General features: G+C 39.0%; 1 protein-coding gene across 2 annotated transcripts; it reads left to right on the forward strand.

Annotated features, from left to right (window-relative positions):
- The first annotated feature begins 1,125 nt into the window (after positions 1-1,125).
- Positions 1,126-4,706, forward strand: p2ry1 (purinergic receptor P2Y1). 2 transcript variants are annotated; one of them, XM_052530811.1, is made up of 2 exons: positions 1,126-1,351; positions 2,151-4,706. In XM_052530811.1, the coding sequence occupies exon 2, from the start codon at positions 2,172-2,174 to the stop codon at positions 3,234-3,236; it is 1,065 nt and encodes a 354-aa protein (XP_052386771.1). In that variant the 5' UTR covers positions 1,126-1,351; positions 2,151-2,171; the 3' UTR covers positions 3,237-4,706. The 2 variants fall into 2 exon arrangements, with proteins under 2 accessions (XP_052386771.1, XP_052386770.1); XM_052530810.1 differs by having other exon boundaries at positions 1,127-1,342.
- Positions 4,707-16,025: the final 11,319 nt, after the last annotated feature.

Consider the following 16,025-nt stretch of genomic DNA (forward strand, 5'->3'; position numbering starts at 1 on the left):
AAACACACAAGCAGTGAATTTAAATTAGCCATTCTAAAAATATTAAATGTGATTCTACGCGTAGGTCACTTCCCTGGAATCACACCAATCTTTAAAAACTGAGATTAATTTGATCCTAACAACTACAGAGGCATCTGTGTGAGCAGCAACCTGGGAAAGTTATTCTAGCATAATAAATGCTCGACTATTAGACTTCATCACCACACACAATGAGAAAGAGAGAGAGAGAGAGAGAGAGAGAGAGAGAGAAAGAGAGAGAGAGCGCGCGCGTGTATATATAGCTTTGCTATCCTGTTCTCTGCTTTAACACATTCCAGCAGGTTTGTTTAGTTATGCTTTCACAATCAGACTGAGTTGCTCCAGATCAAACGCGCATCTAATTCTTGCACAAACTCATCCGGTTGTAAAACCTGTTTCTGTGGCCCGGACATGCAGCCTGTGCTCGACATTTAGTTTTCTAAGTGAAGCATAATGTGAGTGTGATTCTGAGATCGGCTGTGCAGGAGCTATAAGCAGAGCACATGAAGAACTGAAACGAGAAGCGATTCCAGTGTTTGTCGATGGCTCATTATCCGCCCCTGCTTCCCTCCGACAAACACCAGCAGAGCCGACTCTCCGGACACGAGTCATTACAGAGAGTCGACTCGCTCGGACGCTTCGTTTTAATGATTCAGTTCTTTAAAAAAGTGTGATTTAATTTTAAATGTACAAATGATTTAGGAGCAGCAATAATGTGCATTCACACACGTTTCAGAATAAAGGGTTCATCTCTTGCTTATTTTTTACTTTTTTTATTTGTATTGTTATTCTATAGCTTAAGTTGTTTTTGTGTATTCCTATTGTATTTGTTTTACTATGCAAAACACGCCTACTTAAATAGCTTATTGATATATAATTGACGTTTATTCATGGGGTGCATTTAGGGATGTTTTCCACTGAAATGACCCAAATGTCCCAATTATCCTGAATTAACCCCAATTCTTTTTGAGTTTGTCTCTTGTATTGATACACTATCTGTGCTTCCTATTTGCTCCTGAACATGTGTCATGGCGGATTGTGGCTCGACCTCTTTATAGTTTCACTCCTCACACAGTGATTCGCTCGCACCTTGCGAGTCGGTTCATATGAATCATTAAAGAAGAGCCAGTTCATATAGAGCTATTCGCTCGTTAATTCGTTCAGAGTGCGCAGTGAGTATCGGTGTGAGAGAGAAAGTCGTTCTTATCCGAGAACTGTAGCGAAGCAGACATTCCTGTGGCGGGAAAGCAGGATCTCACATCCATGCTGCTGTCGGTTCCGGTGAACGCGCTCGAGGAATGCGGGCTTCACGAGCGTCGGGCTGGTGAGTGAGGTCAGCTTTTACTCTTTCGCGCCAAGGACTTGGTGATTTCGCAATGTTTTTAGTTTTTTCTTCTTCTTTTAAATGGCTTCTCGGGGGACAAATGTCTCGTTATTACATTGTTTTCATGTTCATGTCCGTAGCTGCAGAGGTTGTTGTGAACTTTACCTGCTCTGCGTCTGCTCTCCGGTGTTTCACGGTGTCTCCAGATTGAGAACATTACTGTAACTGATGCTTTGTGGCTTAAAATCGAACAAAATGAAGATATGGCACGGGACGCGAGACAGATATGATCTAAATAGTATATTAAACGACAAATAATTGGTTAGAAATGATGTGAGTTATACTCATTCTACACATCGTTTGATTTAAACCCTGATCCATCATCACTGTAGCCTTGATCAGGGGACATCAGACACAGATCCTGCTATAAACGCAGTCCCTTTAATCATTGCTCTTTAATCTTTTGCTTTTTTTTCACCATTACTTTTTTAAACATTCTAAACTGTTTTTTTTTTTTACAGTTACAGTGTTTTACCTTTAACTGTTCCCAATGGAATGTAAAATTCTAAGTCATTTCTGTCTTTTAATATTTGTATATATTTCGAAACAAGCCAAATGCATAACATGTTACATTTTATTTCAACTTTCAACATAGTCTTAATGTTCTACTGGATATTGGAAAAAGCAATTAAAACATATGATCAATTTTGGCGGCAACTGGAGTGGAAATAAAGCTCGTCTCTGGAGCATATTTGGGTCTGAACAGGTTAATAATGCACAGGTGAATCGTTTTCTCTTCTTTTCGTAGAGTGCAGATCTTCTTGACATCATGACGGAGTTCAGTAACCTGACGTCGCTCATGAATAACGTGAGCGAGTTCTCCAATCACACGGCGAGATGCTCCTTAACCAAGACTGGCTTTCAGTTTTACTATCTCCCCATCGTCTACATCCTGGTCTTCCTCACAGGCTTCATCGGAAACAGTTTGGCCATATGGATGTTCGTGTGCCACATGAGGCCGTGGAGCAGCATCTCCGTCTACATGTTCAACCTGGCGCTGGCCGACTTCTGCTACGTGCTCTCGCTGCCGTTCCTCATCTTCTACTACTTCAACAAAACCGACTGGATATTTGGAGACGTCCTATGCAGACTCCAGAGGTTCATCTTCCATGTGAATCTCTACGGAAGCATCCTGTTCCTCACGTGCATCAGCATGCACAGATACTCCGGCGTCGTGCATCCGCTCAAGTCGCTCGGGAGGCTGAAAAAGAAGAACGCCGTTCGCACCGTGGCGCTCGTCTGGTTCATAGTGGTGGTGGGCATCTCTCCCATCCTCTACTACTCCCGAACCGGCCCTAAGAAGGACTTAACCACGTGCTACGACACCACGACCGAAGACGAGCTGCCGGGATACTTCATCTACAGCATGTGCATGACGGTGTTCGGCTTCTGCATCCCGTTCATCATCATCTTCAGCTGCTACGGCGGCATCGTCAAAGCCCTGATCTGCAACGACATGGACAACGCTCCGCTGAGGAGGAAGTCCATATACCTGGTCATCATCGTGCTCACGGTGTTCGCCGTGTCCTACCTGCCCTTCCACGTGATGAAGAACCTGAACATGCGAGCGAGACTGTACTTCCAGAGCCCGGACATGTGTGTCTTTAACGACCGTGTGTATGCCACGTACCAGGTGACCCGCGGCCTGGCCAGCCTCAACAGCTGCGTCGACCCGGTCCTGTACTTTCTGGCTGGAGACACGTTCAGACGCAGGCTGTCCAGAGCCACCAAGAAGTCCATCAGGAAGGGAGATCACCCGGTGCAGTCCAAGAGCGAGGAGACGGCGCTCAACAGCCAGCCGGAGTGTGTCCAGAACGGGGACGACCGGGACTGACCCTCCTTCCTTGAGACTGATGCTTTAAAGATGTCGAGTATTTGAAATCCTCGTACTGTACTCTGGTCAGTGTTACTCCTGTGTTGCTTTTAATGTTTTCGACTAATGTGATTTTACTGAATGAACAATCACTAACTGACCGTTCCATGTTTTAACAGACACAACGATATCAAGCACTGGTTTAGTTGAGCTGTTCTCAGTGAATAATTGTTAAGATGCACTATAGATATTTTGCCATCATTAATTCTCTAGCTGTAGGTTTAAAGCATTGTGAACTGATGTGTATTGTGCTGTTACTGTAAAGATGTGTGCCCATGAATTATGAAGGGACTCTTATAGCCATGTTTTGAATAGACGGTAAATCCTGTAATGAATTTCTCTATAATGTAGTATTCAGAGCTATAACGAGTACAGTGACTAGATGAAAACTACATTACCTGCTCTTTATTATCAGGTCTACCCAAAATGGTGGGTTTCAGAAGAATAGTGTTGCATTCATGTATTATTTTCTCACCTTTGTTTAATTATCATGTTTATGAAAATGTGTAGTTTAACGGTTAGATGTAACAATACTCATAAAAAGTTTGGAATAATTAAGATTTTTAAATGTTTCTGAATGAAGTCTCTTCTGCTCACTGAGGCTGCATTTATTTGATCAAAAATACAGTAAAAACAGTAAAATTGTGGAATATTATTGCAATTTAAAATAGCTGTTTCCTATGTGAATATATTGTAAAATGCTATTTATTCCTGTGATCAAAGGTGAATTTTCAGCAGCATTACTCCAGTCTTCAGTGTCTGAGATTTCTTTTTTTTTTTAATTACTCCAAACTTTTACTTGGCTGTGTAATATGAAACATGTTATATAAATATATATGTACATATAAATATTAATTAACATATGTGACCCTAGACCACAAAACCTTCTTAAGTATTGATTGAGATTTCTACATCATCTGAAGCTGAATAAATCATCTCTCCAGTGATGTGTGGTTTGTTCGGAGGACAGTATCTGTCTGAGATACAACTATTATAAATCTGGAATCTGAGGGAGCAAAAAATATTGAGAATAAATATTGAGAAAATCATCTTTAAAGTTGTTCAAATGAATTCTTAGCAATGTATATTACTAATCAAACATTACGTTTTGATATATGTACAGTAGGATATTTTCTAAATATCTTCATGAAACATGATCTTTACATAATATCCTAATGAGTTTTGGCATAAAAGAAAATTGATCGATTTTGACCCATACAATGTATTGTTGGCTCTTGCTCCAAATATAATATACACCAGACACTTAAGACTGCTCTTTGGTCCAGGGTCACACACACACACACACACACACACACATATATATAAACAATTAACAGAAATATAGATATCATAAATAAAATGACTTACATTATAGCAATGATGATAATATTTTTTTAATGCTGTAGACAAAAATAAAAAATGTAGAATTTTTTATTGGTGTAGCCTGATCATTTAGTTTAAAAACAATTAATTTTTTGGTTCACTCAATTGACTGAAGTAGTTTAGTGTTTGCTGAATGAGGTTTAGTGAACTGCTGTAAATGACTATCTCTCCGTCTGATTCCACAGAGGTTCATCTTACTCTACATTTCGCTTCATTTCTCGGTCTTTTCTTCTATCTACTGTCCTGTCTTTCTTTGGTCTCTTCACACCCATCTGGTTCAAGCCAATAGCGGCGCCGGAGTCACATTGCACACAGTTCCCTGTTCTTTTCCCCGAGCGCCGCGGCTCTTTGTCCTTCTCACAGGAAAGAACAAGACAGGAAGAGGAATGAGGGAGGAATAAATAAAGCTGCATTTTCTTTTCCTCCCAGACTTCTCCTAGCCACTCTTTGTGAGGCGAACAAAAGCAGAATGGTTACTGATGCCGGACATGCTTGGCAAACAGCCCGGGAACTTATATCGCAGGCTGGGTCTCTGAGATCTTCTAAAAGATCCGGTATCGGACTCTGACTGGATGGGATGTGTTCAGATCTATAAGAATGCAAGCTGCTGTTGCTTGGCCGCCGCAAAACTAGGGGCTTTCCTTCACTTTTGAACAGTTCTGTTCTGTTCAAGAATCTTAACTGAACAAAACTATCTCAAACGCCATTTTGGTTTGGTTGCATCTGGACGTATGGCTTTTGGCATTGTTGTTCCTGTTATGACAGATTGTTGATTCATGCATTCTATTTATTTAGCGCTGTGTACTTAGAAATGTGATGAAATGTTCTCGTGAATTACAACAGTCAAGCATTATCAAGATTTGTGCCTGCCGACTATAATGAGCCACCTGTGTCATTGGATCTCTTTGTAAAGGTGTGTGTGTGTGTGTGTGTCAATGCACTAATACAGCAGTCAGCAAGCGTGCTTCTGCATGCCTCTGCTTCTGTTTGCCGCTGTGCACTTTCACTGTGTTTGAAGGAAGGAAAGGGCCTGACAATGCCATGCAGACTCCGTCAGGCCTGCCGAGGCACGAAAATCAGCGCGCTGTGCCAGTCACTCCTCCTCCATCTCCTGTCACGGCCCTGTGTGAAGCACTGAGGAGAAGGGTGGAGAATGAGGAGAGAGAGCGAAACGCTAGGAACAAAGCTTTACATTCGTATGAGAGGAACGGGTCGTCCAGAGGGTCAAGGCAATTATTTATTTTCTTGCAAGCACTGTGCTGCACTGTCCAGCCACAGACTGAATGATGGCTAGGAGTTTGATATAGTATTGAAAGAAACAGGGTCAATTACCATCCAGAGAAGAACACTGAAAAATGGCTTGTTATCTGCCTTCATATCCATCAGGTATACTGGAAGACAGATTCTCATCTATCAGTCAATATCACCAGTTTTAGTCCCATTTCTACAGCATTTCTTTAGATCAATAGGATTTATGCATTGTGCTGCTCAAAGCAAAATGGCTTTTATTTAGAGCCTTGTTAAGAGCTGATGGTTCGTCTGTTCAGGCCTCAGAGTTAAACACTTTAAGTTAAGTTTTGAGTTATGTAAGTTCACATTGTCATTGTTTGGAACTGATAACCATACGCTCTCAAATCTGCTGGGTTTAAACAGCCCAGCACTGGTGAAGTGTGCACAGACCCAGCGAATGGGTTAAATGATTACACACACACATCAGAGACTCTAGTTGACGTCTACATTACATCTGTGAGATGTGTTTGTTAGAGCGTTTACTCGTCTGCAATACATCTATAGGACGTTTCCTATCAGAAGACAAATAGATGCTTACTAGATGTCTTTAAGATGTTTATGATTTCGAATGTATGTAAAACTGACATCTTATAGACAGAGTTTATTTTTAGAGTGTGTTAAATAACGCGTTCACATCACAGCCTAAATACAGTATTCGAGTCACTCTGAACGAGTCATTTATTAACTTTCTTTGTTTTTTCGTGATAGGCTGGATCATATTCAGTTACAGGGATGAAAGTACATGTTAAAGATGAACAAAGTGACTCGAGTTGGGCCGGTTTATCCATCAAACGCAGCTGAAACCTTCCCATGACCAGTCTCCGAAAACACACATGAACGTCTGCGTGACACAGGACGGCGTTCATTCACACAGCAGATCAATCCGCAGTGAGTTCGGCTGCAGAGTGTGAACACGGGACCGTTTTTAATCCTGACTGTGGATAATAAGTGATGAATATGCTTTCGAAACCTTTGCAAATCATTAGCTTCGAGTGATTCGGAGCGCGTATCGAACTGCCAAAGTCACGTGACTTCAGTAAACGAGTGTTCGAGACGATTCAACGTTTCAGTGTTTCTCCACTAGAGGGCGATGATCTCCGTGAACGCATGAACCAGCGTCTACAGCTGATCTGGGATACATTGAGTTAATTTGTAGACATTTAAATTACAAATTTCGATGCTAAAAAGACAGAATTGAAGGAAGAGCTTGATTATTCAAGCCCTCCATTAAACATATAAAACAAGTCCTGTAATATACAGACACTTTTGATTTAATAATATTTGATTTGATGACCATTTGTTGATTGCAAATATGTTTTTATTCATGTATGATATGCATTTACACCATGTGGTCCAGCAGGCATCACCAGCGTGTAATGTTTTGGGCATTTCGAAAAATGTATTTTGAACTATTTTATCAAAAAATCATGTGAAAAACTTTTTCAAAGCAATTGTTTCCCTTGATTCAAAGTTTTGTTCCTCCCATGAGTATTTATTGTCCCCTATCCACTGTATTTTTAACATGTGCGAGACCTCAAGTTTCATTCACTTCCTCTTATTTTAGCGGCACAAAACAGTCCATCATGTTGTAAACTGTTATTTCCTGTCATATTATTTTAATGTATTGTCGTAATTCTAAACGCACTGGTTTGTAGCACAAATAGTTTGAATGTTTAGTACTCTTTGCTATTAATACTTGCATATAACATATTAGCTAATTATAATGGAGACTATGTAGCCCATTCACAGAAACTAGCTGGCTTGTGTTGTGATAAGACTGTATTTACCTGGACTGTGAACATGCCACTGTATCTACAGAAAATGATCATCTTTGCAGGTTTGAACACCTCCTGTTCTGCCAAACCTAACATTTATTTCTAAATTCATCTAGAACTGCTTAAAATTCTGCAGTTGTAACCTCAGCAGGCCATGAATTATTCCACTGTTGAATTAAATGACCATGGCATAATTCTGCAGGAATATTAGACAATAGAGAGCGAAAGCGCTGCTTTCCTCAACAGTCTGAGAATGATTTCAGAAGTTATTTTTACATGCGTCCTGTTTTCTCCAGAGCCGTATTTCTTCTCCAAGACCTCCTGACTTTGTTTAGCTGTTTATTAACACAAGTGTTCGTACAGGAATAAACAACGATTGAGGAGCACGGGGCTCAGTTTCACTTTGGTATGATTTTTGTGGACAGGGTAAGCTTCTGCCCTGGATAACACACTTGTTTTTAACAGTTAACTTGTGACTGTGTGTTGTCACTTGCAGATTTTGACCCAAAACTGAGCTAAATAGAATACAATTGATTTTTGTTGTCCCGGTTTCAATTGAACTAGAAAAGCTAGAGTATATGTGCCTTTTCTCAGCAGTGACATCCTTACTGTGCATCCATTGAGAGTTATACTGTTGAACATTACAATTCCATTTTCTCATCTACTGTACCTTGGAAATCCTTGCTCCTAGGAAGGAACATTGTGTCATTCATTAAATCATCGGTTGGTATACAAATTAGCTTAGGGCACTCAAGGTTAAAAATAGGCAACCTGAATGCCATAAAAAATGTTTAAAACAAAAACAGGTTTAACTGTTCATAAGCTCATGCATGATGCTCACTTCATTCAGTGCAGTGAAGCCCTGATAAGAGCTGAATACTTCTCACTCATTATAATGATGGTGCTGCAAATCCAAGCAAGATGTTTAAGACTATACCCTGTTAACCCACACCTGGACGTGGGCGCACTGATCTCTCTTTGTTTGCACGTGTCAATGTTTACGAATAAATGAAACGGGACAAAATTCATCTTGACAAAATGATATATCATGACGGCTCGTGATGATCTGATGGAGACATAACTTAGCGATCAGCTTTTTGTTTATTTATTTAATTTTTTAACAGTTTTCATATACACTCAAAAAATGTACTTTCACTTTTGCCAATTTTACTTAATCTGTTCATGTTGTGATTACTTAAAAAAAAATTATTTAACATTGTGAACTTAATTAAGTCTAGTTCATTCAACAAAAATTGTCAGCTTTACTTAAAAATTATTTGTTCAGCCAACATAATATCATTGTTGCATAAAAGTAACAGATTAATAAAATCAACACAGACTTGAATCTCATTGGCTGAGGATTTTGCAGTGTATTATGGGTAATTGTTGTTCTGTCACCCTCTTGCAGAAGGGTAGCACCATTAAATAGGTACGTGAGTAATAAATGATCAAGTTTCAATTAATGAACTTGTTCTGATATATTTTAGAAAGAAGTATACATACAATAAAATAAATGGAGGGAAATGGAATGTTGTGTTTCATACATGTTTGTGATTTATTTGCTAAACTATATTTAAAAGAAGTTCTATATGTAGAGTTTAATTGAGCAGCTGAACTCAGATTGAATGGTTGGTTCGGTGTTGTGGACTTATTAAATCCTAATTAAAGGGGGTGGTGTTTCTGAAGTGGCATTATTCAATTTTTTTGGTATCATTAATTATAATTTTCATGTACAATTAACTCAAGTGTTGTTTGTTGACTCTACTAAGGTTTGTTAAGTTAAGTTTACTTAAACTTCTTTTGTACAATTAACTAAATTATTGTTTCAACATTTAATTTTTTTGAGTGTATGTGTGAGTGTGTTAAATGTTGTTTGTGCCTGTATCTGCATGATTACAATCAGTTTAATCAACTTGCTATCACAGCTATCGATGTGAACACCATCTATATGAATAGAGTGTGATTATTGCCTTATCGCACAAGAATATGTTTGAACCCAACATCAGCTACTGTGTGTGATTAATACAGCTGTCATGTCGGTCTGTTGTTTGTTGCAGTATAACACATGCATGTAGTTTCTAGTTCATGCACGCTTCTTTTGTGAAGTTACTCGCTGTACACTGTGTAGGCTTACAAACAGGACAATAAACTGAGAGGCGCCTTAGTTTAGCAATTTCCCCGATTGAAACATCAAGCATTTTTGGTACTAATCTTAAGCATTAGACTGTAGTCAGAGATTTATAAGAAACAGCTGTATTTCACAAGCAGAGCCCAGCCCTCAGCTCCTCTGAGAACACTTAGATGAATGAGAATAATACCTTCACTCAGAGCTGTGCAACGGCAGATATTCACACAGAAATCTGCTTTCTGTGGACGTTTGTTTTATTGGCAAACAACACTAGGAAGATGTTCTGAATCGCATATTTCTCTCAGTGCTTCTGCAGTATAGTGTATGTATAGTGAATAATGAAGCTACTTACACTAATAAATTACACAGAATTAAGTTTTTTGAAAATCAAAAAATGCACAAAGTTTCCTGTGAGGGTTAGGGTTAGGTGTAGGGTTGGTGAAGGGCCATAGAATATACAGTTTCTACAGTATAAAAACCATTACACCTATGTGTGTGTGTGTGTGTGTGTGTGTGTGTGTGTGTGTGTGTGTGAGTTACAGGGAGAACAGAGCGGATGGGAAGGTGTCGTTCACACACAAACCGCTGACATCACCAGACATTATCAAACGCAGACAGAGAGAAAATGACTGAGATGAACAGATAGAGAGAGAGATGTGTAATGATAATGAGACCAAGCTTTTATAGCCACAATCTGATGTCAGGAGAAATGAATTAATTGTACTGTGATTAAATGTATTCTACAGTATAAAATGCCCAAGTACATCCTTAATTAACACAAAGTATGTTTTTGGCAAGAAATAGTGCAACCGGACACAGAATCTCTGCCAAAATCAATTCAGCCGTTCTCTTACAGTGACACAACTGGAACGAAGAGCTGAACGCTCCTCATCAATCCACCGTGAGCTTTATATATATAGATATACTCTGTTGAGATGCTTGATCAGTTGATGTTGTTGCAGCATTCCAAGACGATTCATATTTGCCACCTTTATATTTGAACATTTTCTTCTCTAAAGAGCGTGAGAGACCGCTGTAATAGACTAATACTCCTGTAATATCACGGCCACACACACAGTCAAGTGTTTTCTTCCACAAACTCTGATACAAACAACAACTTACAGGGCATGGGCACTTTCACTTCTCTAAAACATTTACAACTCATGATGCTCTTGAACGTGAATATGAGGAAGAGTTTTTTCTGAATTAGACAAGTGTATAAACTAAACAATTTAGGGGAAAAGAGCTGAAGCGGTGTTCTTCTCCACAGAGACTCCAGAAGATCTTATTAAACTCTGGAACATATCCACTCTCCGGACAAACAAAGCCTTGATCCAGGACACACACACACACACACACACACACACACAGACAGACACACACACACACACAGAGACACACACACACACACGGACACACACACACACACAGACACACACACACACACGGACACACACACACACACACGGAGACACACACACACGGACACACGCTCTCTCACACAAACAAACACACACACACACACACGCACGCACACACAGTCACACACACACACACACACACACACACACACACACACACACAAACAAACACACAGAGACACACACACACAGACACACGCTCTCTCACACAAACACACACACACACACACATATATACAGTGTATATGTGCACTTCTTATAAAGTACTCACTGTGCATAAGGAAAAGACTCTTAAGTAACAAAACTGTTGAGAGGGAAAATGTGTAAATTATGAGTGTTTAGTTTTACCATCAACTGAATGTGTTTTCATACTTTTCATACTTATTAAATTCACATTTTTAGGTCACATACATAACCATATGCAATAGGACATACTGTGAAATGTTTTTGTTTGTTTGTTTGTTTGTTTGTTTGTTTGTTTTTTATGACCACAAAAAAATTAAGGATATATATTTAATTAAATTAAATGTAATTAGGATATACTAGAGCCGCAGTGTAACATGTAAAGCGACAGAGAGACATACAGTAATTTACTAAAGTCAGTTTACTGGTGTTTCTCACATTATTTACTGCCCCAAAGCATGTCTTAACTCAGATTACACTTGACATGTCTGTGATAGTCGATCATTTCTCACTATGAACTATTAACTGTGAATTTTGCCCTAATAAACTCCTAGTGCTTATGAATAGGTAATAAGGTACAGGTTTGATTAAGATTTGATCTAAATATGCTCATGCAGAATAAGGCATTAGTATGCGTGTTATAAGGACTAATAAACAGCCGATGTGCTAGTGATACTCATGCCAATCAGCAGCTCGTTAACAGAGCATCAGTCCTTAAACTGACGTGTTTCACCACTACAGAAGTTCTCCCGTCCATGCCAACTTCTGCTTTTGAGATCCTCAGACATGTGAAAGTGTCCATGCAGCATGTGAAAGGGCAGATCCCGGGCATGTGCCTGAAGACGGGAACAAAATGAGGTAACACTTTATTTTCGGTAATCCACTTTACACATTCTACTTACAGTAAGTAACTTTGAAACTACATGTCAACTAGAGAACTAGTGTAGTACTAGTAGACTCACTGTCTGCGTCATATCTCCTGACACTTCCTTGGTCAACTAACCCTAACCCTAGTCTGCTCTGAGAGATAGTTGACCTGTAGTTATAAAGTTACTTATAGTTAGAAGAATGTCTAAAGTGGATTATAGAAATGAAGTGTAACCCAAAATGATGCTGTTTGAAGTGTTTTCAGAAGCAGTTATTTTAAGAACTGTTCCATAGAAGGTTCTTTGGGGAACCAAAAAATGTTTTTGAAATGGAACATGTGACTGTAAAAAATCCCCTATATTTTTACACAGATCTACAGAATCCTGTTGTTTATAATTAGATGCTGTTGCACAAGGGCAGAATAAAGAGATGATGTCTGATAGATTGGGTTCATTCTGACACTTTTTGTTTGTCGGGTTGAGTTTGTTCTCATTGCTGTTTTTGCACATATTCTAAAGATTTGATTGTGATTGTGATTGTTACACTAGTCTAATTATAGTCATCTCGAGCTTTATTCAATCAGGCCTCTAACAAAGGGCAGATTCTACCTAACCACTGGAGTTCATTAGAGAAAAGAGAGAAAACACCCTTGAAACTTGGCAGACGTCTGCAGGTAAAATGCACCGGAGGCTAATGTGACTCGGGCCACTTCCTTCTCTTTTCTCTCACTGTCACAAGATTCATAATGATCTACAAGAAGAAACAGGCAGAGCAGCTTCACTGGAAACCTGCTGGAATTTATAAAATGATCTTCTGTGGAAAAACTACAGCTGATGTTATTGTAAACAAGAGATGCAGAGGATCATGAAAGAGAATCAGTGTTTTATGAGTGTAAGTGTGTAAAGCAGGAGATGAATCTCTGGAGCGTGCAGGAAGTCGAGACGGCTGAACTGAATTTGTGTCTTACATTAGACTCCATGACTTTGTGTTGGAGTGATCGACTGTGTAATCCAACACTGAGCTTAAATTAGAGTCTGGCTCTCAGAAAACTTTCCAGTGACTTCCATTGTGTTTAAAAAAGCACGTCAATTTAGGAAACGATTCACATCAGGAAACAAGTGTAAAACAACATGCTTTCTAAATAAAACAACCAAGCTTCATTAAACGTTGATCGTACGATGAAGAAGTTGATTGAGTTTGTCAATTACAGACACAGGTAACAGCGCTGATGTTTCAGCATTTTGACTCCACCGCAGGCCTCGTCCGCTCAACCAGAGGCTTTTAGGGTTTGATTGTCTCTTTTTATTGTCAAATCTAATATTTATTTGAATTGAAAATCATAAAAATATAAAAACTTAATAAAAACAATAAAATAAATAAATAATAAAAATACTGTAAAGCATAACAATATGCCCTATATAAAATACTCCTTGTAAGTCAGACAATAAGTCAGTGGAGATCAAATCAGTCATATTTTAGATACTTATGGAGTTCTTTATTTGTATTTTTTATATATATAATTTACATCTTGCTTTTATTTTTACTTAAAATTTTTGCAATTTTGTTGTGTGTTTTTGTCATTTGGAGTCGGGTTTTTTTATGTCACAGTTTTTATTCATTTTTGTTTCAATTTTATATATATATATATAAACACTAAAGTTAAACTAAATTAAAAATAAAAAAGCCATTGTTTTAAAGTAATTGTTGTCTAACTATTTCTCAAATTTATTTAAATTGTAAAAAGAAAATGGGCCGCACACTGATCTGATGATCTCACCCTGAAACTGTGAGGTGTGGTGTGTGTGTGTGTGTGTGTGTGTGTGTTTTTGTTTGTGTGTGTGTGTGTGTGTGTGTGTGACTGTGTGACTGTGTGTGTGTGTGTGTGTGTGTGTGCGTGTGTGTGTGTGTGTGTGTGTGTGTATCTCAATGTGAAAGCAGAACCGTGTGATGAAATCAGTTCTCCAGAAATCGGTTATAAAATAAAAACACATGACCGGACTGATTGACATAAACATGTTTTCTCTTTTTTTGTTTCATATCTAGCTTGTACACATTCTTGATCTCCATCTGTTGTAGTCTCATTCCCGTGTTTATGTACTGTATATATTGAATGATCTGTGAAAGCATGTGAGAAATGAGCTGGATCTGATCAGACTTTAGGTTTGTTTCTGCTAACATCAGTGTGTGTCTCAGTCTGTAATCACATCACCATCCACTCTCCATCATCACACGTGAGCCTCAGACCAGGAAACAATCCACTTCTCTCACACTAATTAGTCTAATGTCTCGTGTTCGTCAAGCTTTTAGACTTCACTCTTCACTCGACTTCACTGATGAGCTGAGAAGAGCATTTCTGTGCTGCTTCAACATGGACAATCATAACATACTGTATATACACACATACATACATTACACTGTCAGTAATCAGATCAGCACACGTGTGACGTTGATCATGTGTGTGTTATGTCCAGAAGATCCTGATCTGTTAAAGCTGAAGACGCTCTCAGATCATGACATGATCGTCAGGTTTTACACAAACTCATGCAGCAAAAGAAGAACAAACTGAAACTCATGAGCTCATGATCAGGTGATTCTGTAAGAGATAAAAAGCATTAGATCAGAAAAGGCAGACTGGTATTTAGACGTGTAACACATGGGCTGGTTTCAGTGCTCTGTTACTGACCGCAGCTCGTTCTCTGCTCCTCCAGCACAGATTCACATGTATTATTAATGCCTGCCAAATGTCAGCCATGAAAGGCGTTTATTGTGGAGGGTCAGAGGGTTTCTGTGTCTCTGTCCAGCCGTGTCCAGCTGTTCAGATGCTCCACGGATCGTCACAATCATGAGGCTGTGAGGAGAAACACAGCAGTGCTTCAGCAGATCCAGAATAAACACGTTATTGTGCTGCACTCGCTGCGTGTTCGGCTGGACCTGCTTTCTTTCTCTTTCTGTCTAGAGAAGAGAAATCACATCCAGCAATTAACTGGCTGACGATAGATTGTCTAACTGTGATGAACTGAACAGAGAGAAACTGTGCAAGTGTGTGACTAAAGCATGCTGGGAATTACATGCAACTTTCTGTAGACAGGCATAGAATAGCATTCATTAACACACACACTCACACACACACACACACACACATACACACACATACACAACATCTGGTCACTGCTGAACTAATATAAGTGTGCAGACCACAGAGAGACACAGAAACACATCTCAGTGTAGATCCAGGAGACTGGTGTGTTTCTCTCATCCAGAGCTGCCCTCTAGTGGTGAACTAGTGACACCACCACAACTCTATAATCACTCACTGACAGTCAATACATCTGTGTCTGGGACAAATACAGTTTGCATTCCTCCCATATCAATAATCTCTCATCATATTTTTTCCAATTTTGAAAGCTAATGTCTGTTCAGTTTACCTTATACCTCATATATAAGTCTATATTGGGGAACCTGCCATTAAACAGCTTATTATGCCTCGTCAAAAAGAAGTGTGCTTAATTATATTGAATCTGCACATGTAGAGTACTTCAAATCTTAAAAGAACATTCTTATAAACAGATGTACTTGCAGATAATAAATTAATGGAGTAAAAGGCCACTTAAGTGACTTAAAGAGAAACACTTTCATGACTTTCTTAACACACTTAAGCAGACTTGCGTGAACTTTCTAATAATGACAAAATAAACTTTAAAGT

Source organism: Carassius gibelio, chromosome A18, assembly GCF_023724105.1.
Source record: "Carassius gibelio isolate Cgi1373 ecotype wild population from Czech Republic chromosome A18, carGib1.2-hapl.c, whole genome shotgun sequence".
Taxonomy (NCBI): Eukaryota; Metazoa; Chordata; class Actinopteri; order Cypriniformes; family Cyprinidae; genus Carassius; species Carassius gibelio.